At 41.6% G+C, this 18,233-nt stretch overlaps 1 protein-coding gene across 1 annotated transcript; it reads right to left on the bottom strand.

Annotated features, from left to right (window-relative positions):
• Positions 1 to 970: 970 nt before the first annotated feature.
• On the bottom strand, positions 971 to 7,737 carry Ccng1 (cyclin G1). Its single transcript, XM_041676308.1, has 6 exons — positions 7,484 to 7,737; positions 6,271 to 6,531; positions 4,305 to 4,558; positions 3,707 to 3,785; positions 3,528 to 3,626; positions 971 to 3,323 (listed from the first exon to the last, which is right to left on the bottom strand). The coding sequence occupies exons 2-6, from the start codon at positions 6,529 to 6,531 to the stop codon at positions 3,132 to 3,134; spliced, it is 885 nt and encodes a 294-aa protein (XP_041532242.1). The 5' UTR covers positions 7,484 to 7,737; the 3' UTR covers positions 971 to 3,131.
• Positions 7,738 to 18,233: the final 10,496 nt, after the last annotated feature.

The following is an 18,233-nucleotide window of genomic DNA, read 5'->3' as shown; positions in this document are numbered from 1 at the left end:
ATGAGACCCCACGCATCCCCAAGGGACTGTTGACAGTGTACACACACACACACACACACACACACACACACACACACTAGGGGTTTTATCAGGAAGAGGAGATGGAAAGAGTGGAATGGGACTTGTGTGCTCTTCTGGCATGCATGTGCGTGTGCTTACACACACACACAGACACACGCATGTGTACGGTAAGTAGTAGGGGTTCTACCAGGAAGAGGAGATGGAAAAAGTGGAATGGGAATGGTAGAGACAGTGACTAAAATTCATTATATACATGTATGAAGCTATCGAAGAATAAAAAATTCAAGTATGAAGAGTTCTAACTATAGTTTCTCTTCCATAATAATTAGCATTTGATCCAAGCAGGTTATCAGCATCAGTAACATTCACTCTGCTTGGATATTATTTAATTAGGTAGGAGGGTTTGGACAAAACCTCAGGTGGGTAAGATCTAAGGGTAAATTCTTAAGATGAATAATAGCCATAGCAGTGGTGTATCTAGATGAAAAACCTGATTAACAAAAATGCATAAATATAGCTTTTAGTATACATTTAATCAACATACTTATCCTAGCATGGTAGCACAAGCCTTTAAGCATTTAATCCCAGCACTCAGGAAGCAGAGGCAGGTGAACCTCTGATCTCTGTGAGTTCAAGGCCAGCTGGTCTACAGAGTGAGTTCCAGGACAGCAAGGGCTACACAGAAAAACACTGTCTAAAAAAAGGGGGTGGGGAGGGGGGAGAAACCAAGTGACCATGATGTAGCCTTGGCTGGCATTGGACTTCTGGAGATCCACCAGTCTCAGCCTTCCAGTGCTGGAATTAAAGGTGTGTGCCACCATACCCAGCATGATAGCTGCATTACTGAAAAAGATTTTCTTGTTGCTTCTGTGCTTCTTACTTTAGTAAAATTAATATACAACAATACAACATAAAGAAGGCCAAAGAAACGAAAACACCCAGGGAAGGATTTCGTTTCAATAATTTTATTGAAAGGTGCATTCCTTAGTTCAAAACATAATGGTAGTTGGCTAGTTTACTTCTGTCCACTCAAAATCAGCCTTCAGGAAGAACTGAAAAGGTAACCATGAAACATGGTTTACAAAGGTTAAGGATAAAATACTCCCGTTCTTGTTCTTTGGTTTATTTTCCATTAGTCATTACCCATTAGGTGTCAAAATGGTTACAGTCACGCTGGGTGGACTCAGGCTGCACTGAGGAGCAGCTACAATTTAACAGTGTAGATCTTACATTCAAGGCCAACCTTGGTGGTTTTACAGAGTGCCTCCCTTAAGACACAGTAATCGTTTTCCAAATTTTCTCTTCCTTTTAAAACAAAATGCCTTAGAAGCAGTGTGGCAGTTTTATAATAAAACTTGGGCGGGGGGAGGACCTTCAGCATTGCTTTTTTAAGCCTGAACTAAGTTTGATGCAATAAATAAATTTTCAGAGTGATAATTCACCCGGTTATTAACACAGTAGAAACAAATTTTCTCAGTTGCGGCTAGATTGAAGCAGCAGCTCTGTAGGTTTCTTTTATTACGGATACAAACCACCTGTTCTCTAGCAGAAACATTAAAGGTAACAATAGATTTTCAAAACTTGTGAGAGATCTGCTTTATATAAAACACCCACAAGTTTAAATGTAATTCTCATATAGCAATAAAAATCCCACCTCTAAATTAGCTAGTACTTGGTTATGGGTGCCAAGAAACCATTTACTGCTTAAATTACCCGATAATACCTTAAAAGTGCATTTGTGAAATGTTGGTTTTGATGTAAACCTCGTAATTTAAATTTTGAGATTTAAATTAAGTAGTTTACCGTTTTCAATACCACCTAAGTATATATTGATCCAATCTAGGATGTTAGACCAATGTTAAAATGAAGGTTCACAGTTTTATTTCACATTCATGTCTTTTGCCTTGATTTGAATGTTTCGTGGGTGAATTCAAACCTAAGCATAGCTCTACCAAGCCTGGAATCAGGAGTCTTCCCAACACTGAGACCATTCTGCTAAGGTGGTGATGTTATGAGGTTTCATAGCTTAAAACTCATGGTCAGAGTGGCAGAGAAGGACCTGGGACAGTTTTTTGTTGCTACTGCAATCCTACTACCTAAGCTAACAACACAAACCCAGCCTGACAGAAATCTGCCTCCCTACTGAGAGCTGCTAAAGGCAACCCGAACTGATATCCAAGGTGAATGATCACATGTTTGCTCTCCTCTCTCCTCCCGTCATGTGGGGCTTAGGAAATTAAGTCAGGTTGCTTGACTTAGGGGCATGCGGCAAGAACCCTTACCTGCTGAACCATCTTTTCGGCAACATTTACTTTTTTTTTTTTTTAAATGTTTTTGAGACAGGGTCTCTTATTATGTAGCTGGAACTCACTGTGTAGACCAGCCTGGCTTAGAACTCAGAGACCCACCTGCCTCTGCTTTCTGAATGCTGGGATTAAAGGTGTGCGCCACAAAGCCTGGCAACATTTAGTTTTAATCATAAACGATAAATCTTTGCTATGATTAAAAAATTTAGATGGCAAAAATGTATATGTATCAGGAACCAAGTTAATGTTTTTTAAACACCTAATTACTTTGGAATGGTACTCATCTGCTATAGAGAAAAATTACTAAATATAGAATTGAGAGACCCCAGCAATTTCCAGAAATCTAACGTGGCGACTGTCCGCCCTATATTACTTTGTAATTACATCACCCAAGTGCATACTGCATTTTCTTAATCAACGAACAGACTCAAACTTGTTCATATATGGGTCAAACTTTTTGTTTCGTCCTTCTGCTTGGGTTTATGTAGCTTTAAATGAGCTACAGTGAGGTGATGTGTAATTTTAAAAAATACTGTTTCATTAACTACTTTGAAAGTTCAGGTTTGGAAGATTCTCTTTCCTGAGCTAATAAGGTGACAGAAGTATTGACATATGTTTAGAGGTTCGCTAAGCCGTTTCTCTTGAGACCGCTGCGTCTTGTACACAGTAAATGCCCTCCAGTATTCACGAACTAGATCAACAGAGTCGTTCTGCCCTTTACTATTTTAATCCCATATTGTTTATTATTGAAGACAGTATTTCAGTTCTTGAGGTGTAGACCTGGAAAGCAGCCAGATTTACCACCTATGAAGCCGTCTCAGGAATTGTTGGGAGGTGAGTTATTCTGTAATAACTATGCTTCAGTTGCCGAGCCGTACGTCCAGACACAATCCATTTCAGCTTCTGAACATTTGGTTTGGAACACTTGTTTGATGAATATTCAGTTAAACATTTGGATACAAGCTCTTGCCAGAAGGTCAAATCTCTGCCATTTATCTGTATATAAATAAAAAAAATTACTAAAAGCCCCACTTATTTATAGTAATAAATGTAAACCCATTATTATGGTTCCTCTCTCCAAATGGGGAGAACCATTTAAGCTTCAAATCAATACGTGGCATCTTATTTTACTTTAGAAGTACAGTGGATACATTTCTTTTGTAGATGGCTAACGGGGTTGACGCTACAACCTTCACATACCTTGGAATGTTTCTGAATACATTCAATTCCCTCTGTTAATTCTACATACTTTAGTGCTTGGACCTCCAAAGCAATGATGGACAATGCCAACACAGAAGGCTGAAAAAGAGAAATAGGAAGGAAATGTCAAGTGTAAAAATAGGTCTCTGTAACTACACGTACTCTTAGGAAATATTTACCTTTGCCTTGGAAAATACAATCCTGCAGTGGCATGCCTTAAGTTGGGCTTCTAGTCTTTCAAAATTAAGATCGTTTCTCCTTCAAAAAGAAAATGGGATTGGTTTTATGTAGAAAGTATTTAGTATATCTAGTTGGCAGACAGTTTTAGAAATGTTAACGTCCGTTTTTAAAATGGAACTCATATTCTTATAGAAAATTATTTGAAGGAAAGGAATTTCTCTTCTGTCAGTGATAGAAACTTCTTAAGCATGAGTTTTAAATTATTCTGGTAAAAATCATTGTGAACAGTAATATACCACAAATATGACTTTATTTTAATAAGAATTTCTCCATCTTCTGAATATCTTTCTAAAATTTGTGTTAGATGCTTATTTCCTAGGTTTTATAAAGTTGACATATATCCTTTTATCTTAAGAAAGCCTTCAATAACCTATCCATCTTTTCACTTCTGTTAGGCAGTAAAGTCCAAAGGACAGGTGACGTACACTTATTCTGATAAGAATTCTGTGAAGGTTCCGACTTTATGCAACAGCCAAACGGTATCCTTTTGCTTTCCAACCTTTTTTGTTGTTGTTGTTCAAAACAAAATCCACATACCTTTCAAATGGCAAGTTTTCTTGAATGAGTGAGTAATAGAGTTGCAGGAATTGAAAGGCAGTAGTAGCTTTGACTTTCCAACACACTTTCTCCAGCACAATCTTTTCCATTCTCATCAAGTCTGAAACCGTGAACCTGTACTGACTTATTCTAATCAAATCAGTTGCCAAGGGGACATTCCTTTCCTCTTCTATCGACTTAACAGCCAAATAAAAACAGCTCAATCCAACACACCCAAGATGCTTCGCCTGTACCTACAAACACAAACAAAGGCAGTGTGTCTTTACCACTTCTCAAGAAACAGAACACGAAGGGACATCTAGGACTCAGAGCTACCATTATGAAAGTAAGTCTGCAACAAACAACTGAGCTACAGTGAATTTAACGTCTCCCCACTTAGAGAGAAGCCTGCCGGTCTTATGTGCCCTTCTTGGAACCAGTAACTTGGTGGATAGGGGAGATAGCTTCAGTTTTAACAGTTAAACTTTGAAAGCCATACAAGTATTTTGTCAGTTACTGGGGAATAACTCTATAGATGATCCTCCTTCAGACAGCACTTCTCTTTCTGCTGCATGCAAACTGAAGCTGAAAATGCCAGACAGCTAAAGGAATTAGAACTTTTATATATGGGCAGTGATTAAGAAATGCATCTTAATTCTTAACCACAACCTAACATTCTGATTTTAATGTCTTTACATCTATGAACATGTAAAGATGACTGGAAATACCCAGTCTATCAAGAAAGGCTTTGATAAGGGCTAGTGAGATGGTTCAGTGGGTAAGGATGCTGGTCACCAACCCTGACAACCCAAGTTTAATCCCCAGGACTCAGTTGCTGCCGTGGTCCTCACCTCCATACATGATGTACCGTGAGTGTGCCCATATACATGCAAACATATAACTATACATAAAACAGTTTTTAAGAAAGATTTCTAATTTTTTAAAAATTTATTTTTTGAAATGGTCTCACTGTGTACCCTTGGCTGGTCTAGAACTGTGTATAAGCCAGGATGGCCTCAAATTAACAGATCCACCTGTCTCTGCCTCCCAAATGCTCGGATTAAAGGCATGCACCATTATGCCAGGCCGTTAATTTTTATTATTACCGTGTGTGCGTGAGTGTGTGTGTGTGTTTGTGTGTGTGTAAGGGACAAAGGCAGATGGGAGGGCAACTGTGTGCATGGTGCACAGCTTTTGGGAGTTGGTTCCCTCTTTTCCCTGTGTGTTCCAGGGACAGAACTCGGATGTGACCACCTGAGGCAGGTGCAGCAGTTCCTTTTACCTGATGGATCATTTTGTTGAGTCAAGAAAGGTTTTTAAATACAGCCCGATTTCCTACTGGACTACTACAATTAATCGTTAGATCCGACAATTTTCTTCTTCCGTACACAACTAGTAAGTGATGTATTACTACTCTTGATTATAAGAAAGAATCATTACTACATTTGAAAATGGTTTTTAATACCAGGTCTAAACCAGCAATTTGACAGCTTTTTTTTTTAAATTAGTATCGATTTTGTGTATCCATGTGTATATGTGTGATGTCTGCTACATTTGAGCAGGTGCTGGAGGAAGCCAGAGGAAAGCATAAGATTCCATCTGCCTTCCTGGGTGCTTGGGATAGAACTCAAGTCCTCTGGAAGACCAGCAAGCCTTCTGACCCCTTGGCCATCTCCAGCCCTCTGCAATTTGATCTCTTAAACAGATGCTGAGCAAAATGAAGAAAGGGGATAGTGGCCGGGCGGTGGTAGTGCAGGCCTTTAATCTCAGCACTCCGGAGGCAGAGGCAGGCGGATCTCTGGGAGTTCGAGGCCAGCCTGGTCTACAAGAGCTAGTTCTGGGACAGGCACCAAAGCTACAGAGAAACCCTGTCTCGAAAAAACAAAAAAACAAAAAACAACGAAAAAGAAAAAACAAAAAAAAAAAAAAGAAGAAGAAGAAAGGGGATAGTGTAGCTCGAACATACCTTCATTTTAGACAAGAATCTGTCCAGTAAATTCACAGCTAGGGAAAACGTCTCAGTGTCGAAGCCAAAGAACTGAGTGAGACTGAGTAGATCTTTTACTTCAAAGTCCCTGAGTCTTGCAGTCATTCTGAGGCCATTATCGTGTGCCGACTCAATTAGTTTCAAGCCGCAGACCTTTGGCTGACATCTAGACTCCTGTTCCAACAGGGTGGTCAGCTGGTGTAGCAGTTTCTGAGAGTCAGTTGTCAGCACCTCTATCATCTATATATAGAACAAACCCAGAAAAGAGGGTAAGAGCCCCTTCCTGCCCCGCCATCTGTGCGCTGTGCCAAGAAGTGCTTTACAATGCGCAATTCCCCCACCCCCACTAAGTCTGAGACCCTGCAAAGGGCTCTCAGGTAATTTTTACCTTCTCCTAGTTGGTCACATTTCTAAATTATGAGTTTGTGCAGGACATGAACTATGGCTTAAAAACAAGAACAAAAATAACTTTTCCCCCAGCTTTAGGAAACTTATTCATTACCAGTCCACAGCCAGAAACAGATACTACCGCACAAGACACCCAAATCAAAAAGTGAAAATGACAGTACATAATACTCTGCCGTCTACATTCACCTTCTTAGTTCCTTATCTGTGAAGTAGAAAGACGATTATTGCCGAAGTTCATAGATTGTGTGGGTTAACTGGAGTCCCACAAACCGCTTAGCACATAGATAGATGTTTAATTACTTATTACAGATAATAAGCTCATTATCTATGAGCTTATTTCCACATCAGTGAACTGAGGACAGCAACATCTGTTTCTTGGGCCGGCTGGAAATGACACACGACATGACTCAAGTGGTGCGGTGCTTAGCACACATGCTCTTAATAGTGCAACATCATTTAAAGACCAAAAGAAAAAGTTCGGTGAAGCTGGGAGTCGCATTGGTGTAAGCACGCACAGCACTTCCCCTGAGACCCGGTCACAGGCTAAGTCCTGGAGACAGAAGATGACCCTTCTCTTGTTAATTTAAAGACAGAACAGAGGAGCTGAGAGTCGCCCTGGTGAAGAACCACTAACTCAGTTCAACGGTGCAAGTTGGGATTGGGAGGCATGACACAGGAACATCCCAGGACGATGGCTCCGGTTGCGCCTTTCCTGGAGCAGACTAGCTGGGGCTTGCACAGCCCCCCCACCCCACCCCGAGTTCCACCCCTAGTTCCCTCTCACCTTGACAGCTACAGCTCCTCGGCGGTGGTCACCACCCTCCCCGGGCCTGCTCTCAGCTCGCCCTACGTTCCCGAACCGAGAGGCCGACGAGGGGAACGGACTCGCGGGCGGGAAAGCGAGCAGAGGCCCGGGGAGGGGCGGGCGTCCCGGGTGGAGGGTCCCGCAGCGCCCCGAATTGGCGCGGCGTCCCCGGGGGTCAGCGCGCAGCGAAAGAGCTGCGCCCGGCAGCTGGGAGACAGGCCGGGGACCGGGCTGGCGGGCGGGGGGGGGGGGGGGGGGGGGGGCGCATCTTAGCCGCGGATTGGTGCGCTCCTTTTGATGGATGGCATCTGAGGAAGTTGGGCCAATCAGCGTGCATCTGCCATTGTCCAGACTCCAATTCTCCGCCCCCTCGACGCCACGCCCGGATCTCTCAGCCTCTATCGTTGGAACATTTCCGTCCTTCCATGAGCCACGGAACTGAACACTCGGTGCCAAGGCTTGCCCGGGCAGGTCTGGTTGCTAGTAGTCAGCATGGCCTGGGTACTGTTCCAGAATGTACTGGGAGGGTTTTTGTTTGTTTGTTCTCTGCAGTTTAGCAGTTCTGTAGTGGTTCAGACCCCTCTTTCTAAAAATACAATGACAAGTTAAAAAGAAGAAGAAAACAAATCTGGCGTCCGTTCTCTTTACAGAGAAAGAGGTGGTAGACTTCTCTAGAATGTAGTAACTAACATCCCAGTGGCTTTTGGAAATCAGTTGATCTTTTTATTATTTTGCTTTTTTGTGAAACATGTTATAGAGAAGTTGGACTATGTAGTTTCTTGATCCTCTACTAGTTTTCAGAATTTGGTTTTTAAACAAATTTAAATTATAAGCTTGATGGAGTGTCCTCAGGCAGTCACCAGTGGCTTGAAATGAAATGCGTGGCTCAAACAACATAAAGTACGTGGAAAACTGCGCTCTCCGGCTTGGGGTAGGACGTGAAGGAGCATTACATCTTTGCATCTTCTCTCACAGGTGAACGGGAAAGCCATTCTCCCTCTTGTCTGTTTTTATTTTTAATGTATTATTGTAATTCCCGCTGGACTATTTCTCCTGGGTTGAGAAGGGTGTCCCCTCAGGAGCAGTGAGGAGGGAGTCAGCTCTTAATTCTCAGAGATGGCCCTGGGTGCAGGACTTCCCGTGACTTTCATGAAAAACAACCAAGGGCCAAGCCAGCTGGTCAGCTGTAGAGGTCATAAACTAGTTACAACTTTTGTTTTGTTGAGACAGGGTCTCTATACAAACCTAGCTGTCCTGGAACTCTAGATGAAGAGCAGGCTGGTCTTGACTCAGAGCTGCCTGCTTCTAGCTCCTGTGGTACTGCCATTAAAGATGGATATTGTCATGCCTGGACTTTTTCTTTTATTTAAAAATAAAAAGTTCTGCCGGGCGGTGGTGGCGCACTCCCAGCACTCAGGAGGCAGAGGCAGGTGGATCTCTGTGAGTTTAAGGCCAGCCTGGTCTACAAGAGCTAGTTCCAGGACAGGCTCCAAAGCTACAGAGAAACCCTGTCTTAAAGAAAAAAAAATTAATAATAATATAATATAAAATAAAAAGTTCTATTTTGTTTTCTAAAATTATGTCTATACGTGTGATTCTGTGTGTGGGCATGTGCGTATGAGTGAGGGTACTCACAGAAGCCAGAGATGATGATGGAACTGGAGATTCAGGCAGTTGTGAGTTGCCCAGCGTGGGTGCTAGAAGCCTAAATCTCTTGGATTCCTGGTACTGTAAATCCACAAAAGCAGTCCCATCTTATTTTGGTTTCTCAAAAATAGACAGTAAAAAATATCTTAGTTATAGATAAGTGGGAGGATTAAATGATGGAAAGCATTGGTAAATAGCAGCCTTTATTCTTAACTTATGTTTATTTTTAAATCCCTTATATAAATAGTTGGTTCTATTTATTCTGTTCTCAGTCACCTCTACCTAGGACAATCTGAGTATTAGAATTGCTTAACGCTAATAAGAATTTCTAAATTGCATCTATTACTTTCTACAACTTACATTTAAATTTTCCGTTGAGAACTATTGGCAATATCTTGCCATAAATTAAAAAATATTTTCTTACTGGGTGGTGGTGGCACACACCTTTAATTCCAGCACTCAGGAGGCATAGACAGGCAGATCTTTGTGAGTTTGAGGCCATCCTGGTCTACAGAGCAAGTTCCATGAGAGACACCAAAGCTGCACAGAGAAACCCTGTCTCAAACAAACAAATAAACAAAAATATCTTTCAGAAGCCTGTTTATTGAATTGTTTACATAAAATTATTTTGCTGACATTGAAGAAACAAATATAAATCAAATCTAATAGATATTCTTTGCATATTTTTCTTTCCAATTTTAAATAAAAAACTCATTTTTTCATTTTTAATTATGTATATAGGTATGTCTATGCATGGGTGCACAGTGCCCTAAGAGGTGGAGAAAGGGTGTTGGGTGCCCTGAAGGTGAAGTTCAGGTGATTATGAGCTACCTAACATGGGTGCTCTTAAATTTGGAGACATTTCTCCATCCCTCTGTTGCAATTTTTAAATATGAATATTTTGTTTTGACAATTTTATATACGTATAGAATATCACAGATTCACAAAATAGCCTCTCTAGGCCTCCATTTGGAGACATCATTGACACATGCCTGACCTTTAGGCTTTTTTTAGACTCTGAGGCAAATTCTATAACCCGTTCCTTCTATCCTTAACTCTAAAGCAGAACCCTGTGGCTGAAGCTGCCAAGTTCTGCTGCTTGCTGGGCCTGGAACATATCCCCTCATTCAATTACATTGTTACCAGCTTTCTATTTTCCATGATTTTCTTCACTGCCAACTTTGGTTATTGTTAGGAATATTTCCTATACGAGCTCTCTGACGACGCAAAAATTCCCAATCAAAACAAGCCGAAGTAAGAAATATCCGGGTTTAATGGAAGATCTGCGCTCTCGGGTAGCCCTGGGGGGAAACCAGGAAGCCGCAGGAACGCGACCCCGGGGAGGAAGGGGGAACACTTGTTCTTCTTTTGGGGGATCACTTAAGTACCAGGGGAGGAGTCAGGATCTAGCCTGCTGGGATTTAAAGTCCAGACCAGGCCTGGGGGCTGAGATAGATGCCAGGGGCTGGGGCCTAGGCTCCCAGCCTAACAGTTATCTTTGAACTTGCTCTATATATTAGGCTGACCTCAAACTCAGAGACCAGCTTCTGCCTTCTGAGTGCTAGGATGAACTGCATGCACCACCACAAACTGCTCTAAACTTTTCTTTAATTCCCTTTCACAAGCTGGAAATTTAGCTTAATAGGCTCTTTCCCCGAGGTCATCACTCCTTTTATCTCAATTTCTTATCTGTTTATCTCCTTGAACAAATGGACTTAGCTCCCTTACACTTTCTGGTGCTCTTTTTCTCCTCAATAATTTTTCCTTGCTCAGCTTGCTCCTTTTCATTATAAATCTTCATCAGAGTTGACACTAATAACAACACAACATAGTCTACACTAGAATGTTTTGAGATTTCCAACATAATTAAACCGAATTCTTCATTTAATCCCCAGGAAAACTCTTCAGACAAGGGCAAAAAGCAGCCACTTCACAAAAACATCACAAGAGCATTCTCTAGGCAACATACTAAAATTCTCCTCTGTAACCTCTTGAGCAAGCCCCCCACAGTTCATCACATCACATTCTACGCCGCTGTCTTTCACGCTCGTAGTACTAGTATGGCCACTAAACAGCACTTAAAGCATTCCACTGCTATCCTAACCCAAACTCCCCAAACCCTTATTACTCCAAATAAAAACATGATCAGGCCCATCACCGCAATAACATAGTCCCTGGTACCAACTTCTGTCTTAATTAAGGTTTCTATTGCTGTGAAGTGACACCGTGACCGTGGCAACTCTTATAAGAAAATCTTTTAATTGGGATAATTTGCTTACAGTTTCAACCCATTTTCATCTTGATAGTGTGCAGGAGCATGGCAGTGTGCAGACAGAACAAGGTGCTGGCTAAGTATCTAAGAGTCCTACAACTTCCAGGCAACAGAAAGCCAACTGAGACACTGGGCAGTATCCTGAGCATAGGAAAGCTCAAAGCTCGCCCCCACCGTGAAATATTTCTCCCAATAAGACCATACCCACTCTGACAAAGCCACAGCTCCTAACAGCGCCACTTCCTATGAGAGTATGAAGGCCAGTTACATTCAAACTCCACACCATCATTTGAATAATTTAAAAGAACTGAAGAATTTAAAACAAGTAACTATCTATTCTTGTAAAAGGAAGAAAAACAAGTCCTTCATTAAAATTTTAATTTCAAGAAGGTTATATTAATTTATCATGAGTTCCTATCAGGAAGTTTTCAAATGACTGACTTCTAGAATGTTATGACTCAATCACACACACACACACACACACGCTCTCTCTACTCTCTATTATGTATCTCTATCTGTCCTAGAACCTGAGAACTTGTTATATAGACCAAACTGGCCCCAGACTCACAGAGATCTACTTGCCCCTACCCCCTTAGTGCAGACATTAAAGGCATGTGCCAATGCCCCACCACACCTGGCTCAATGGTACATTTAATTTCCATATTCCTACTTTCTTCTCAATTAACAGTTAAATACAAATCAGAATAATGACTGCAATGCAGGGTAAGAATCCAGTCAGCAACAGGAAGATTTAATCACATTGCCTATTGCAGTCTGAAGAAGTGCCCTTGAACAACAGGAATTAGAACAAACAGATCTCACAGTGATGGTTCCTGTAACACGTAGTGTTAGTTGTCATCTTGCCCCAAAATCTAGAATTTTCTGGAAGATGAATCTCTGGGCATGCCTATGGGGCATTATCATGATTGGATTAACTGAAGTGTGGAGACACACACACATACACACACACACACACACATACACACACACACACACAAACACACACACACACACACACACACACACACACACACACGTAGGTAGCAGCACCATTCCCTGCCTGGGGTCCTGAACTATGTAAGTGGAGAGTGGGAGCTGAGCCCCAGCAGGCACTCAGCAGGCTCTCTGTTTCTTGACTGTGAATGCTGTGTGACCAGCTGCTTCAAGCTCCTGCTCCTTGTCTTCACTGCCATGTGGTGTACCTTGATGTGTGAGCCAAAACCAAACCTTTTCCATTAAGTTGCCTTTTCAGAGTGTTTTCAAAACAGCAACAATGACAACAACAGCAAAAAGAAAAGGAGAGAGAGAGAGAGAGAGAGAGAGGATAAAAGCAACAAAACCAAGGCAGAATGCTAAATGTCCTGACCCATAGGGAAATCTCTAATTGGTTTTGTCTGCTTCCATCCTAGAAGGGGCTCTTCCTTCCTCACACACACACAAAATGCCAGCACCTTAATCTCTGCTCATCCCTTATTAATGTAAGCTTGTTCATGTTCAATGAAGGCCAAGGAAGTCAGAGTCAAGAAGAGCTCAGCTGAGACCTTTCTGTTTTCTTCCTGGCTCATGTAGTCTCCTTTCCAGCCCACTTCTCCTCTAGTCAGTTTCTTCTGCTTTATTCATTGGCAGATAGCTGGTTGGCATGGGCTTAAGTGTTTTGCTTTAACCTAACTTCTTATCCCTTTGCATTGTACTCAGATAAGGGACCTGATGGGCCAGAGCCTTTGTTCCCTAGGCTGATAGTAAACTGGTGAGAACCCTTTGGAGTTAGGTTATCACCTTGATTATCTGCTAGTGTTTTCCTCTTCTTTCTGCCTCTGGTTTTGTTTGTTTTGCCCTGCTTTTACTGCTTTTCTCTCATCATTGTTTTTTGCCCTCATCATTGTTTTCTCCCACACACCAATTTCCTAATACTCAGCAAATCCCAAGATTGTTTCCTCTCACTAGACCTGTGGTCATAGACAGTTGTGAGCTGTGATGTGGCGGGGGCCTCTGGAAGAATAGTCAGTGCTCTTAACCACTGAGCCATCTCTCCAGCCCTCCAAGTTTTACAAATGCCGAGATGTTCCTTTGAGCCTCTTGGTTCAGCCCCAGTTTGTGAGTTTTGACTATCATAGTACCGCTTACAACAAGAGAAGTAGATTTGTGTCCATTCAATGCCTTGGATTAGATGAAGCTTCTGATTAATGTGGCAGTTACATGCTTCATTTTTTTCCTGTTGACTTTCGTGACATTATTTAAACAAGTGTGGCTGATCTTTGAAAAGAAAACCACCTTTCATTACATGCCCATCCTCTGGCTCTTATTCCTTACCACCAAGTGCCCTGCAGAGTGGTTCATATTTTCATTGGTTTATTTTGCTGTCTTGTTCTTGCGTTTTATTTTCACTATGGACTCAGATATTGTCTTCATTTTCTCCTTGAAACATTTTTTTTTTCCTGAATCCCAAAAGCTGATTCCTTTCTGAGACTCCTCCCTCCTGATTTCAATCTCCCCACGTCTCCCTTTAGCATAATGTGCGTAGCTCTGTATAGCGTTTACCACATGGTCTGTTTCCTTGATGTGAAAAAATACATTTACTTATTCTTTGAGAATTTCAGACATTCATATATCTTCATCATTGTTTGCTACTGCTTTCTTTTCAAAACTGGACCTCCTATCTGACCCAGGATGGCCTCAAACTCACAGTAATTCCCCTGTATAAGTCTCTCAAGTACTCGGATTGTAGGCATAGTTACTATGCCCAGCTGACTGCTTTTATTTTAAAGACATTGCAATGTGGAATGTTACTCTAACTCAGGGTTTTCTCTTCTACACGCACTGACCAACCACCAGCATTCTGAGGGAGGGGTACCCCAATGGTCCCAGCCAGCAGCAGAACGGACAGCGGAAGGAAGGGCAGGCCTCACAACTACAGCCAAAAGCAGAGAAAGGCAATAATTCTTGGACTTACCGAGTACCAGGCAAGCAAGTGGTGCACAGACACACATGCAGGCAAGCATCCACTACATAAAATAAAAATGAAAATAATTTTACTTAAATAGATACTAAAAAACACCACAAATTGCTTTATAAATGTTGTTCCTTGTAACTATTTTGTATTTTTAATTTCCATTTTCAAATTATTTAAAGTATCCCCCCCTTTTTTTTTCTAGACAGGGTTTTTCTTTGTAACAGTTCTAGCTGTCCTGGAACTAATTCTTGTAGACCAGGTTGGCCTCAAAGTCACAGAGATCCACCTGCCTCTACCTCTCAAGTGCTAGGATTAAAGGTGTGTGCCTCCACTACCCGGTTCAATGTGCCCTTTTTGATTTAAAATCTTTCTACTTAGTGCTGCAGAGAAGGCTCATCAATTAAGAATACATACTCAGGGGCTGGAGAGATGGCTCAACAGTTAAGAGCACCGACTCCGCTTCCAGAGTACCCAGCTTCAGTACCCACGTGGCAGCTAATAACTGTCTGTAACTCCAAGATCTGACACCCTCACACAGACATGCATGCAGGCAAAACACCAATGCACGTAAAATAAAAAAGTATATGTACTCTTTTTTTTTTTTTTTTTTTTTTTTGAGACAGGGTTTCTCCGTGGCTTTGGAGCCTGTCCTGGAACTAGCTCTTTTAGACCAAGCTGGTCTCGAACTCACAGAGATCCACTTGCCTCTGCCTCCTGAGTGCTGGGATTAAAGGCGTGCACTACCACCACCCGACTGTACTCTTCTTATAACAGATCCAAGTTCAGAGTCTAATACCCATGACAGGCAACTCACAACTGCCTATAACTCTACTGTAGCAGCAGGGTATCTAGTGCCCCCTTCTAGATACTATGGGCACCTGCACTTACTCATGTACATATCTGCCATCCCCCTCCCCATGCATCTACCTCCCACCATTATGTGTACACATAATGAAATATAAAGAAAAATAAACCCTGAAACCTCATTTGAAGAAACAGCCCTTATGCGTGTTTGGTACGAGATGCAAACAAGCACATCCCTTTTGGAGAGTGGTATGGAGAGTACTCAAAAAATTAAAACTAAACTAAGGCATGATATTATGGCAAGAACAAATGAGATGAGTGTGTTGAAGACATATCTATATGCCCATGTTCATTTTCATTGCAGTATTACAATGAAATTTCTAGTCTTACTGTTCACCAGTGGATGAGTAGATAAAGAAACATGGTGTACACAACACAATACACACACACACACACACACCACACACACACACACTCCATCCATGAAAGTCTTAAATCCATTGATTTGTAACGACATGGGTAGAAATGGAGGTCATTATACTAAGTGACATAACCAGGCACAGAAAAGTGAGTACTAGCTGTCTCATTCACAGTGGGACTATAAACATGTTACAGAACATGAGAGTAGAATGGAGGCTTAAAAGGGCTGGGGAGGACTGCCCATACACAGCAAAGTGATTGATGTCTCTCACCAAGGGTTGTGTCTTCTATTTTTGGTAACATTTAAAGCTCACAAAGTCCATTTACATATGTCTTTCCATCCAAATTTCTTAGAATATTGGATACAATTCTAGGTCTGTGCTTGTATATTCATTTGCTAGAGTCAAGAGAAGCCATGGAGCCACCACAGGAGACAGACATGCTGAAACTTTGCTGGTAGACCACGACCTCGTGGTGATACAAAGATTAATAGAAATGGGTTAAATTAAGATGTAAGAGGTAGAAAATAAGAAGCTAGAGCTAATGGGCCAAGCAGTGTTTTAAGTAATATAGTTTCTGTGTGATTATTTTTGGGCCTAAGCTGCTGGGCAGCTGGAAAACAAGAAGCTCCTTTCAACATGCTAGGACTTACATAACTAAATCAAAAATCCATTAACCCAGGTGGCTTAGAGAGAGGTTTATATCTGGAGGATGAAAGGTTAAGATACAGTGTTCATTAAACTTCGGTCTTCCAAGGTCTCTCTTTAGCTGGCACATGTCTCCATGTGATCTCTGTGCACTACCCTCCCTCTTTCTTCTTTTAAACACTTTTTTAAAGTTTTATTTTGTGTATATTGGTGCCTTGCCTTGTATGTATGTCTGTATACCATGCCTTGCCTGGCATGTAGGTCTGTGTATCATGTGCATACCTTATCTTATATGTATTTATGTCTGTATGCCATGTCTTTCCTTGCATGTATGTCTATGTACCATGTGTATGCCTTGCCTTGTATGTATGTCTATATCCCATGTGTATGCCTTGTCTTGCATGTATGCCTGTGTACCATGTGCATGCCTTGCCTTTTATGTATGTCTGTTTGTCTGTATATCATGCCTTGCCTTGTGTATGTCTGTGTACCACGTGTATGCCTTGCCTTGTGTGTATGTCTGTATCCCATGTGCATGCCTTGTCTTGTATGTATGTCTGTGTATCATGTGCATGCCTTGCCTTGCTTGTATGTCTGTGTACCATATGCATGTCTTGTCTTGCATGTATGTCTGTGTACCATGTAAATGCAGTCCCTGCAAATGACTGAAGAGTGTCAGGCCCCCTGGAACTAGAGTTAAAGTTTGTATTAACCTCCTCATGAGTGCTGGAAATCAAACTGAGGTCCTTTGGAGGAGCAGACAGTGCTTTTAACCATGGAGTTATCTCTCCAGCACCCCCTTCTTTCTGAGGCAGAGTTTCATATGGTTCAGAATTGCCTTCAACTAGCTGTATAGCTGAGGATGACCTTTAGCTATTGATTTTCCCACCTCCACCAGGTCAATTTTATAAGTATGTACCAGATTCCTGGGATTTGTGGGCTTGGAATCTTCCAATTCATAAGGACAAATTCTTCCACATTAGAGAATAAGGCTTCAACATGAAAATTTTGAAGCCCACAATTCTGACGATAACAGATTGAAATTTGTATTTTCCGGGGGAGAAGACAGAAAGAGTAAAGACGTGAAATGATGTATTCAGGGTCACATCGCTCTTGAATTCCAAGTTAGGACTAACGTTCAGAATGTTCACAGTCCTATTTTTTCCTCATCAGATGATGACAACCCCTTCTGGAATTGCTTCTTTCGTGACTTGTGCTCATAAGATAATTTCAACTTCATGGACAAAGGAGCATCATTTATCCACAAAGGAAATCTACACTCACTCAGAATCATGACTTGGTCCTTTTTTTTTTTTTTTCTATTCAATGAAGCCCACTGTCTAAGTTGTCCCTATCTTTAGATGGCCACTTCACAGTAAGATATTAAGGACTAGTTGACTCAAATACTCCCTGGCACACAGATCCCTGGCAGGAAACATTTAAAGTAGGAGTAGCCCTAATTATGTAATTCCTGGTGAGAAGTATGAGAAGAGCCCCTTTGGGGTCAGATTAAGGTTGCTATTCTAAAATTTCCTTTTGAATGGGGAAATTCCTAAGGACTTTGTGTGTATATAGAAACAAATGCAGTATTCACTGCAGAGCACAGAGTCTTGGTTCTGCCTCTCCCCATCTTGCAGTTTAGCAGGCGCAGGCTGCCTCTCGGTTCCTGCCTCACACAAGGCCCAAACATGTCAGACTTTTCATCTTATAATTGAAAGCTTAGAACTGTGATCAACATCTCCCGTTTCCCACACACTATAGTCCCCAGCAACCACATTCTACTCTTCTGGGAATCTAATGCGCAGCATGGTGACTCTTGTAAGTTATGTAAAGAAAGTGAAGTTTATATAAGTCTGAATGACGACACAAAAATTTGTCTGCCCCCAATCAATACTTTTTATTGCATCAAGGGACAGAACTTGGTACTATTTAAAAAAAAAATTTTTTTCTGGGGCTGGAGAGATGGCTCAGTGGTTAAGAGCATTGCCT

Source organism: Microtus oregoni, unplaced genomic scaffold, assembly GCF_018167655.1.
Source record: "Microtus oregoni isolate MIOR12 unplaced genomic scaffold, Mior012 000027F_ref0000203, whole genome shotgun sequence".
NCBI classification, from domain to species: Eukaryota; Metazoa; Chordata; class Mammalia; order Rodentia; family Cricetidae; genus Microtus; species Microtus oregoni.
Note: the sequence above shows the minus strand (reverse complement) of the source record. Positions and strands in the feature narration are given on the sequence as shown.